This window comes from Acanthopagrus latus, chromosome 19, assembly GCF_904848185.1.
Source record: "Acanthopagrus latus isolate v.2019 chromosome 19, fAcaLat1.1, whole genome shotgun sequence".
Classification (NCBI taxonomy): Eukaryota; Metazoa; Chordata; class Actinopteri; order Spariformes; family Sparidae; genus Acanthopagrus; species Acanthopagrus latus.
This window is the reverse complement of record NC_051057.1, coordinates 15017669-15029336: the sequence shown is the minus strand read 5'-3', so window position 1 is coordinate 15029336 and position 11668 is coordinate 15017669. Positions and strand designations below refer to the sequence as shown.

The window sequence follows — 11668 nt, the reverse complement described above, 5'->3', positions numbered from 1 at the left end:
CCTTTCACTATTTTTACTATTTGAAATATGCAATTTAATCAAACTGCTGAAAAAGAATTGTGCCTGTTGAAGAGAATTATCAAAACAGGTGGTGTGTATGTAGGAAGAAAACATTCTGTACTGAGGTTGTGTGTGTTAACAACAATAATAATATGATGTGTGAATATCATGTAAAAGCAGGTATTCACACCGGTGCTATAATGACTCAGTCACAGAGCCCCCAGGGGGCAGCCTCCTCTTACACTATCTAATCCAGAACCCCCCCATGACTCAGGACGGACATATTTCCCATGAAGCAAAGTGTCAGCTGTCTGTGAGTGGGTGGACGCTCCTGGGGAGTGGGCAGGGTTGGGTTTGAAGCGTGGATATTGCATTTCGTGTTCCAGAATGAAGCCCATAGCTCCACACCGAGCACCCACACTATAAATAACCTGCCAGTTGGAGCTCAGTTGAAGGGTCAGGACAGCTGAGGAAGAGGGCCGTCCTGGGGTTCAGCTGGTGTGGGCTGACAGCAGACTGACTGTGCCTCTGAATCCCCATTCCAGGCTGGAAACTAGAACTACTTAACTAAAAAGAAGATCCTCTTTTGTTTGATTTGAAGCCCCTGAAAGGCTCTTCAAACTCCCCCCTGCCAGGAACGATGGCTGCACCGATAAATCCCATGGACGAACCCAGGGTGTACCAGCAGACGCTGCTGCAGGACGGCCTGTACGACCTGCTGGAGAATGACAAGCTGGTAGACTGCGTCTTGAAGATCAAAGACAAGGAGTTCCCCTGCCACCGGCTGGTCCTGTGCGCCTGCAGCTCGTACTTCCGTGCCATCTTTCTGTCTGACTTGGACGAGAGCAAAAAGAAAGAGGTCGTCTTGGAGGATGTGGAGCCGGGTGTCATGGGACTGATCCTCAAGTACCTCTACACCTCCAAAATCAATGTGACGGAACAGAATGTCCAGGATATCTTTGCAGTGGCTAATGTGTATCAGATCCCCTCGATTTTCACTGTTTGTGTGTCTTTCCTACAAAAGCGCCTGAGCCTCAGCAACTGCCTGGCTATCTTCAGACTCGGCCTGATGCTGGACTGTCCCAGGTTGGCTGTCTCTGCTCGAAACTATGCCTGCGAGCGCTTCCAGCTCATCTCCAGAGATGAGGACTTCCTCCAGCTGCAGCCCAGTGAGTTGGCGGCCATTTTAACAAACGACAATCTGAACGTGGAGACGGAGGAGGCGGTGTTCGAGACTCTGATGAGCTGGGTGTCCCGGGACGCAGAGAACAGAGAGAAAGAGCTGCCGGATTTACTCGACTGCATCCGTTTGCGTCTGGTAAACGAGGATTACCTGAAGGAGAAAGTGGAGAAACACAAACTGATCTCGTCAAATCCAGACTTGCTGCAGAAAATCCAGCTGGTCAGGGATGCTCACGCCGGGAAAATGCCGGAGGTCAAGACAACCAGAAGCAAGAAGGAGGAGGGTGGAGCAGAGAAGGATGGAGACAGAGAGAACGAGGATAATGAGGAGGAAGAAGCCCTCCTCCCAGGAATCCTGAATGACAACCTGCGATTTGGCATGTTTGTCAGGAACTTAATACTGATGGTGAACGACACAGGGGCCGTGGCTTACGATCCGACGGGGAACGACTGCTTCGTAGCAACACTTTCCACGCAGGTTCCCAAGAACCACACCAGTCTGGTCACCAGGGAGAACCAGATCTTTGTGGCCGGAGGGTTATTCCTTGATGAGCAGAACAAAGAAGATCCACTGTGCTCTTATTTCCTACAGGTAGGGAAGGCTATGATGTTTTGATAGAGTATGACAAATTGCAATAACTTTAACTGATCTCAGCTCTTTACTTAGATACTGTAATTCCTTGAAGTCCTGCGTTACTTCTGCCAAGGATTAAGAAAGTGTTAAGTCTGATTTTTGGAGGGTGGTAACCAGTGCTAAGGTGCATTACTGCCACCTAACATCAATATCGTACCTATATTACTTAAAACTAAAATGTGATGCCTCTACTGGTAAAAGATGCTCATTATTTGTGTAAAATCTCATCCACTGTTGCTCTGGTGGATTGCTTGATTGACACTGCCGAGTTTAGTTGGTAGAAACAAAACTTTACTCGACATTGGAGTTCTGGGAGGAAATGGACAAACTAATGCACACGGCATCTCGAATATTTTGTGTTCAGGGTTTGAATAATTCACTCAGTGTGCACTGCAGCTTCAGTGAGGGGCATGGAACAAGGTGAGACCAAATACATGTATATATGAATATATAACAGGGTCAAAATGTCTCAGACCACACTGAAAATCTCCAATATTGTCGTGTGAACCTGGAAATAAGTTTGGGGATTCTGAAAGTAAGTGGACGTGTCAGATGTCTCATTGCTATTCTACACAAAGGGGGTCTCTCTCACTGTCAAACCACAGCTACAGGTTTCTAAGGGGGCAGTGTATGTAACTCTAAAACACTTTGCTGAAACTGAATCAGCCGTATCCGAAGCACGATCAGACAGACCCGAAGTGACCACACCGCCAGAAGATCAATACATCAAGCTCAGCTCCCTGGATGTTATGTTTGTGTTGGCCTGCGTGTGCTACAGTGTGTATACCTCAGGTGGTGTAAACATAACCTTTTTTCGGCAAATCTCCTGTGACCTCAGTATGACCCGGTCAGCGCTGATTGGCTGGGGATGCCTCCTGTCCCGTCTCCTCGCTTCCTGTTCGGGCTGGCCGAGGCCGAGAACTCCATCTTCGTGTTGGGAGGGAGGGAGCTGAAGGAGCAGGAGCCCATGCTGGACTCTGTCCTGGTCTACGACAGACAGTGAGTACACGTTAAAGTTCATGTTCGTGACTGAATGGATTGCTGATGGCTGAATCCTAATTAACTGAAACCTTTCATGTGGCTGTTTACAGATCTTTCAAATGGGGCGAATCGGACCCAATTCCCTATCCTGTCTATGGACATGCAACAGTATCCCATAATGATGTTGTTTATGTGATTGGAGGAAAGGGAGACAGCAAGTGAGCATTCATTGGGATGAAAATATTGATATACATATTGAATCACGCATAATATAAAAAGGAACCAAGCACTATGTTTTCTCTTGTAAAAAAGGAGCTGTCTGAGGCAGATGTGCGCTTATGACGCCAAGAGATTCGAGTGGAAGGAGCTCGCACCCATGAAGACTGCACGATCTTTATGTGGCGCCACCGTGCATAAGGGCAAAATATACGTGGCGGCGGGAGTCACCAACACCGGGCTGACGAACACCGTTGAGGTGTATGACATCGCATCCAACAAGTGAGTTCTTTGAAGTCAGTGGATGCTGTTGTCATAAGTAGCTGATGGCCCGAGGCATGTGCAGACTGAGTGGATGCTTGGGGCGTGAAGTCACCAGGAGACCCACATATTACAATTACAAATGTGATTTATTTTACTGATTTGTGTGCAGAGGAGATACTGTATGGTTTAATTTTATTGAATTTTCCCCAATCTCATTCAATGAGCTGCAGACGCTCAGTTGTTGTTCTCCACATTTTCAAATTAATAACATAATTTTAATAGGTCCCATTTTGTAGAAAGGGAAATATCCATTTCTTTTTTTGATTACAAAGTAGGTCAACACCCCCCCAGATGGTGGTCAAAACAGCATCAAAACTGATGCAGAAATATAGGGGGCGGTGCCTGCTCAGGCCTGTGAGAGCTGACCAATCAGAGCAAACCGACCTTTTTGGCAGTGAGGTCTTAAAGAGACAGGAGTTCAGACAGAGGGCGAATAGAGGTGCTGCAGCAATGGACAGTACAATGAAAATTGTTTATTGTGTTTATTTAACATGAAGCATGTAAACATTTTCAAGACACCCACAGTAAAAGTTTGAACCTGAAAATGAGCAGGTGAAAGTGTATTTCACTTCTTGATCTGTACTTCTGTGTTCACGTTTTCCAGGTGGTCAGATCACACAGAGTTTCCACAGGAGCGCAGCTCTCTGAACCTGGTGTCTTTAGCTGGCTTGCTGTACGCTGTAGGAGGATTTGCCATGATGCCTTTGGAGGACAGCGACGAGATTGTTCCCAGAGAGATGAACGACATCTGGAGGTGGGTCATGATAAAATAGTACATATGAAATAAACATATGGAAAAACACCAAAATCAAATCATTTTCAGTGTGTGTCTGAGTTTTACCTTTCTGATGACCAAAGGTTTGACGAAAAAGAGCATAAGTGGTATGGGATCCTCAGAGAGATCCAGTACGCGTCGGGGGCCACCATCCTGGGGGTCCGCCTCAACACCCTGCGGCTCACCAAGATGTAAAGCCCGCTCCACCCAGTGCTTGATGAGAGACTACAAGAATCAATTCAATGTGTTTGGTGTTTGTTTTATTTTACAGTTTATCTCCAATTTGTAATTCTGGCTTAACATCACAGACATTTTTTTGACTGAGTAAATTTTTGTATACGTGTATTACCGTTATTTTTTTCCGGAAAAAAAGTGTGAACAATCTGTAGCCTGTTAACATTTTTGCACTATATAGAATAAAACATACTGACCACCCAAATCCGCCCTGATCCATAATCATTGAAACCGTGTTGACAAGAGGTTGTGCATCTCGCAACAGATGGCAGTAAGGTCATAATGTAGGGAGGCGGCTTTAGAGAGCATGACTAGATCATGATACAAGTAAAAACAACTTCAGTTTCTCATTGCAGGGACAAAAACACATCACACATCTCCATTTGCAATAATATATCTATATTGTTTAATATTGAAATGGTTTCATTACGCTCTGCTGTGTTACAGACAGTAAACACTAGTCAATAATACAATAAAAGACAGAAAATACAGTCTAATGTTATTAGCACCTCTAGACACTATCGTCCGTGTACGGTTTTTAGTATTTTAATATAGCTGAACTTGACAACTACTGCCTACACATGGTCTTTGTACACCAGAGTTAACTAAGACATAGTGTTTACATGATAAAGTATAGAATCAGCAAAGAACAGTACACATTATGATTTCTTTAACACAACTGCAGTATGAGTAAGTATGGGAAATGACGAGGGTCTGTGGATAATACATCTTTGAATTGACTATGGCATTTGTGCCTACTGTTATTATCACATACAGCATATCTTTGCCCAAAAAAGGGGAGAGTCAGCCTAAAACAAATGTATTATTATTATTATTATTATTATTATTATTATTATTATTATTATTATTATTATTATTATTATAGCTAACTAAACTTTCACATGCAAAATAACCAACAATATTTGTTTTTCCAATTGTATGTTCCAGATTTTATAGAGCCCAGAAACTGAATGTAGTAAAAGATTATCAGATAAGCCAAAAAGAAAAATACAGGTGAATAGATTAATCTAAAGGTGCAATATGTAAAAACTATCCACCTGTTGTATTCACACTCAAAACAAATGAGAGGCAATATATCACCAGAGTAAATGCTAACTTCTGCCAGTCGTAGCTGCCATTAGCTAGTTAGCTCAGATAACCGTGCAGCTAGCAGCTCAGAGCACAGGAGCTTTGCACCAGGACAGGCCGGGGCAAGCTGGTTAGCATGCTAGCTTCAGTATCAACTAGATAGCCTACATAGACATTATAATGTTTAACTGTTTTTCTTTCACAGTTTATTGGTTATTTTGATTATGTTTCATGTTTTCAAAATTATTACATATTGCATCTTTAAAGTTAATGTACAGTATCATTTACTGTAGTCTGGAATGGAGATCTTAATCCTCAAATAAGTTGGTAAAAAAGCAATATTCCTCTACTTTCCTTTACCAACAGTATGTTGATAAAATCCATCCAATCTGTTTTCCGTTTTCCTCACCACATTTTCCAATTCTAAGACTTAGAGGACTATGTGGCCAGCTAGCTTAACTGGCAGTACTGGTGGCTAAACACACTGGGCACCAGCCTAGTCAGCTAGCTAGGTTAAGCTAAATCTACTAAACCAGCATTTAGAGGATATGTTAATCATACATACAAAGAGGGTAGCCAAGCTGGCTAAAGTTAGCAAGCCAATAAAAAACAAACAAAACAAAGCTAATATGCTTTAGATAATAACATCATCTTCAAGTGCATGTCTTTTGGCTTCATGATCTACCACAATCCAAGTAAGCGTTAGATATTATTAATGTGTAGTGATTTACATTTTGAAGATGTTGGCGATTAAATGTCTTTTTTTCTCAAAATAATGACGCTAAAAAGAATTAGCCTAGCTTCTTTACCAACTGATTGGAGGTTAGCTGTCGATCAGCAAATCTTCTTTCGACTAATTGACGAACCCTAAATTTTAGACTCCATTTTAATAATTTAAGTAACAATATTATTCATTGATGTACTGTGTTATAGACTATCTTTGACTTGTCTGATAACCTTTGGTCGGTTTTGGGGCGCCATATGTTCTCACCCATGACATGGGTGAATAAAAAAAACAAAAACAAAGAACTGCTCCTCCGTTTTTAAAAGAGAGACTTTTCCGCTTCAGAAGACCAACACATTTCTTTAAATTCTTACATACATACATACAATGCTTTCGCTCCAATATCCTAACACTTCTCAAAGCTGAAGGCCACACAACTTAAATCCTTTTGGATATGCACTTATGCCTCGAACAGCTAAACCCCAAACTGGAAGTCCCAGCAGAGACCCAACTTGGCAATCCCATGAGCGACTGCCAAGCTCACTGCTTTATTATGTGACAAACATTTCCTTGGGTGCAATGCAGATGCACAGTCACTGTGGTGTCTGGGCACCCACTTAATCACTGACAAACCCTTGTTTAAGGACAAGGGCAGGTCCACCTTTGCCTAATCTAATACAAGCCTTTGGCTGCTAGCCTTAATAAAGGAGAGTTCGGCTAATTGAAACACAAAAAGCCTACTTGCCTTGAAGAATATAGGACTCCCAAACACTGTGCAAAATGTCCCTTCTCACTTTCTAGAATCTTAGCTTTATACTGCCACTTAACTTTGTAACGTTATGTTAGAAAAAAATTAACCTTAAAAAATTGCTAGGTTCTTTTTAAAGATTTGCAAGGGCTCATAAATGTCTGCCTTCATGTTAAATATACAGTTCAAATAGTGTTGCTTCGTCGCAGATGGGTTTTGTCTTGTTTGCAGCTGGATTGAGGAGAGCCTTGCTCACTAAATAATCCAAGACAACAGATTAACAATTAAATTCTGCTCTCTCTATATCTCAGTCTCTATACTTGTCCAAAAGCTGTGTCATGAGCTATTTTTCTGTTCTTTTCCTTTAAAAACATTAGATAATCTGCTCAGTGTCATTCACTCCAAACTGTGGTTGAACAATTGAATGTACTACATTGGTTTGGAAGCCTGTAACTTGAGCAGATTCTGGGGTAATATTTGATTCCAAACAGGTACATGCAGCGCAACTTATCTTTGCAGGGTCTGGACAAACAGTTTTGACATCCCTTTGGTCTAAACAAAATGTTGTTTCAGAGGACTGAACACCTGCCAAGGACACAATTCTGGCAGAGGCTGCATTTTTGCAATTTCCTATAATTGTTTGCCATGGAGACATGCGAAAAAAAAAAACCCACACACCTGCCATCAGCAAATAATTGCAACTGCATCAGCCTTCAAACCCTGCTAGCTGAACTGGAACTATAAAGTGCTCACAATATTTAATATCTTTTCTCTTTTACACAATTTGGCAACAGACACTTTCCGCTACATTTCTTCATGGTCTATAACAGTAACATAATAAGACCCTTCCATAGGAACCTAAACCTTTTTTCCCTTGATTAGTGATCAGAGACCAAACCATGTAGAAAACGATAATGCTGTATTGTATGCACCCAACAGTACTTATTAAGAGATCAGCACAGTGCAAAACAGGCAGACTGAATCACAGAAGCACCAGTTTAGGTGCAGTGACTCCTCACAGCTCAGGATGCCAAACCACAGCCGAAGAATTGTTCAAGGAAACAAAGCAAAACACTTCTGCAACTTACTAACAACAGACTCTGTGAATAATTAATTGTGAATAATTAATGAATATCCACACCGTACATTTAAAACGTAAAATGTACGCCTTTGGGTATAGATTAGAAAGTGGAAATCACTTTTTTTTCTTCTTCTTCTGCTTCTTATTTTTTCACCTTGTATCATAAATGATACCCATTACGGGCTCGTGTGGCGATCATATTCAAAGTGCATAAATCAGTAGTGTCAACTACTATCCCTCCCTCCTTTACCATCAGCTTCTATCAGCATCCATTACACAGAAACATTCAAATCCCTCCAAGTATAAGGCGCAAAATACAAACTATAACCACAGTATCTCGTCTCTTGGGCTAGTGCTTCTCAAAACAGCAAAGTGGGAAAATAATTGCGGAGTACATTTTGAATGTAGGCTTTTCTCTTTCTTTAGTGTAGGATTGCTGTCAGAGTGCAGTTTTCTAAGATGCCACAAGAGAGCAACAAGTCCTTAAGTTTGTGTCGACAGGCTGCCTGAGTCTCTCTCCAGGCCCCATCTGCCAATGACCAGATCAAACCTTAGATGGGTATAAAATGTTGGCAGTTACCTCATCAAACTGCTCAAAATGTCTAAATCGTAGCTCATTTCTGACTCTGGAGTCTGAAGTGTCGAGTAAGGCTAATTTTGGATTTATCACAGCCAGAACGTATTCAACAATTTATAGCTCTAGACATTTCATTTAAAGGGTAGTCTCAAACTGGACCCTGTACAAAAGCAGCAAATCAAAAGTACAAAACATGTGTTAGACACATAGAGAGAAAAAAAAGAAAAAAAAAGACAAAGTACCGTTATCAATTAACATCTGACGTGGCCCTAACCATTTAACCATGGCAGTTTTAATGAATACATGTTACTGGGGTGAGCTAAGACATAAGACAACACTAAGGTGCTTAATTCTTGTCTTTTAAATAAAACAGCTTATCACATTTACAAAAGCTTATCCACAAATTCCAACTTTCGGTAGTACCAGCCAAGACACATGTGGGGGGCACATTCAACTGACTCTCCAAATGTAAACATGAGGAATTAATCACAAGGAAGAAACACGTCTTAACAATATTTACAGATTAATGCTACACTACAAGTAGGCTATCTATAGATAAAGTGAGCGGGAGTGCATCGATAGTGCACAGAGACTCTTTTTGGATAATTCTTTGATTGAAATGTCAGATTTAAAAAGGACGATTTCCACAGTTTGGGAAGTACACTCTTTGGCTTTTGTGCATAGAATTAGTTGAGAAGATTTATGGCAAGCAGACAATTATCTTAACTTACTTTAGCTTAGCTTAGCTTAGCATACATAATAGAAACATGGGGACATAACAAGCAAAAATCCACGTAAAACCAAAAATTGATGCCTTTACTCTTGTATATGATTTTTCTTTTTACATTTAGACAGAGTCAAGCAAACAGTTTCCCTGTTTCCAGCCTTTGTGCTAAGCTACGTGAGCTAACCAGCTGCTAGGCATAGTAGCTAGATTATATTTGACTTTGTGAACAATAGTGGAATCAATCTTCTTGCCCAACTCTTGACAAGAAAGCAAATAAAGTATATTTCCCAAACTGTCCAGATACACTCCTTTAAGAGTAGAACTTTTTACTGACAAATATTTGATTATATTCTTTTAATTCTACTCCAGTAGGTTTATGACAAACAATTGTCAAAAGTGCACACATAAAGCCACACATTTTTGAGCCGTATTAAATACTGCATGTGCTGACTGGTGATGTAATCATACGGAGCCCTTTTAGTGATGCGCTCTGTTGTGCCAAAAGTAATCACCGTCAGTGCTCTTGGAGAGATTTAGGCATTGGAATATAATGTTTATCATTTCACAATATACGTCATGATGAAATGTGCACATTTAATGAGCTACAGAAGCAGGTATTTTTGTGAATATTATTACATCCCTACACTGTTGGTAACTAATTACATAGATCAGGGGGTTTAGTTGGGAAAAATGAGCTGCAAGTTAACATTAACATTAGATTTTAAACCCACAATTATAATGTAGGTCTGAGTACATTAGGTTTTAACTAACAAGTCACAGAAAAGTGCGATATCGTCTCGAAGCCAGATCTACAGGAGAGGAGAGCACTTGCTTAATGTAAGCAACAGATGAGAGTCAGCAAATTACTCCATCTCCTGACTCGGGGAAGCTCAAGCGTTGATTAGCTTACTTTGATCGGAAGATCCTCGTCTCCGGTCCCTGCTTCACATCCCTCTTTCTCTCTCTCTCACGCACACACACACACAAACACCACACACTGCATTGCACTGCCGACTCTCCGCGCGTCACAACTCCTCTCACGTCCCAACAGATTGACGTAACGTGCCACGAATTACACACTACCACAATTATAAAATGAAGACAATTAGGAGTACATTTTTAAATATCACTAGAGTTAAATGTAAGGTGCAGGATCGATTATAAATGCTGTATAACATCTTCTATCTATAGCGGGTGAGCTAACAGGATTTGGTTATTGGCAACGCCATATACATGTATATGCTCAGAGACAAATCAGCATTTGGTTATTGCTGGGTCAGAACCAGAACCACTTCGCTACATCTTGGCGGAGAACGACCAAAAATAAAACTTTTTTTTTTCCTCATCAGACTGTGGTTCTCACTCTGATGACCTACGCGTGAGGGAAGATCAGGGGAAACTCTTCTTCCTCCCACTATGTAAAAGATGCTACAATCAATGCATTGTGCAAGGCTCTGGAGAGGTGTGTGTGGTAGTGGAAAATCCCAAATGAAATTAGAACAGAGTTGTGAGATTTATGAGGAGAAGCGTAGTGAGAACATGTCCTACTATTCTCTGAGGTTATCTATTGTGTTTAACAGAGTAAAAAATAACTATTTCTTATTGTGGTAGGTGTGTGTATCTGTTTTTTTTTGTTTTTCAGGAGGCCTCCATGTAGCCTTCAGTCTGTGTTTCCCACCTCAGTGTAAATGTCACTGAGGAGCATCACTCTACCGCTGCAGGAGTCCTCTTAAGAACTCTAAGAAAAACAAAACAAAGAGTAACAAAAGTGCTTTTGATGCTACAGAGATTTGTTAGTTGTTGGAGTTCATCCTACCGGCAGAGAACAGGGGAGGCGGTGGGGGTAAATGAGGGGTGGGAGGCAGCCCCCCCATGGAGTGCAGCAGGGGGAGGGACAGCTGGGTTCCATGGAGAGGGTGTGGGCTAGAGGCAGCAGTGGGTGTGGTCACAGACGTGGCGGGGAGCGCTGCCCCTAGCTGCACCTGACTGGAAGAGTCTACGGTGGGCGACGCCAGAGGCTGGTCGAGGCCGAGGGGGTTGTTGCCGTCAGCGACCATGGGGTTGCTGACGCGGAAGCACTTCTCCCTATGGGCCTTGAGCATGTTGGAGAAGCGGAAGCGCTGGCCACACACCTCGCAGGGGTAGGGCTTCTCCCCGGTGTGGGTGCGGCGGTGACGCTTCATGTTGGGCCGGCTCGTGAAGCTCTTCCCACAGATCTCACAGATGTACGGCTTCTCTCCTGCACAAGGTGGACACAACCTTATATCACTGTTATGTTTAATCTTTTTTTTTCCTGGGTAAATCCTGCCCCTGCAATTCTGGTCTAAAACACATTGCTCCTCTGTAATTCAGTGTCAACGCAGCCTTGAAAATCCT

At 42.0% G+C, this 11668-nt stretch overlaps 2 protein-coding genes across 2 annotated transcripts in view; one reads left to right on the top strand and one right to left on the bottom strand.

Annotated features, from left to right (window-relative positions):
• The first annotated feature begins 72 nt into the window (after positions 1-72).
• klhl40b (kelch-like family member 40b) lies at positions 73-5773 on the top strand. Its single transcript, XM_037079725.1, has 6 exons — positions 73-1774; positions 2655-2815; positions 2908-3015; positions 3110-3295; positions 3942-4091; positions 4196-5773. Exons 1-6 carry the CDS (start codon positions 641-643, stop codon positions 4305-4307), a joined length of 1851 nt encoding a protein of 616 aa, XP_036935620.1. The 5' UTR covers positions 73-640; the 3' UTR covers positions 4308-5773.
• Positions 4739-11668, bottom strand: part of zbtb47b (zinc finger and BTB domain containing 47b) — a 27913-nt gene continuing 20983 nt past the window's right edge. The window contains exon 6 of the mRNA XM_037079724.1: positions 4739-11531. Within this exon, the coding sequence (XP_036935619.1) occupies positions 11086-11531 (446 nt within the window). The 3' untranslated portion in view covers positions 4739-11085. The remainder of the gene's footprint in view (positions 11532-11668) is intronic.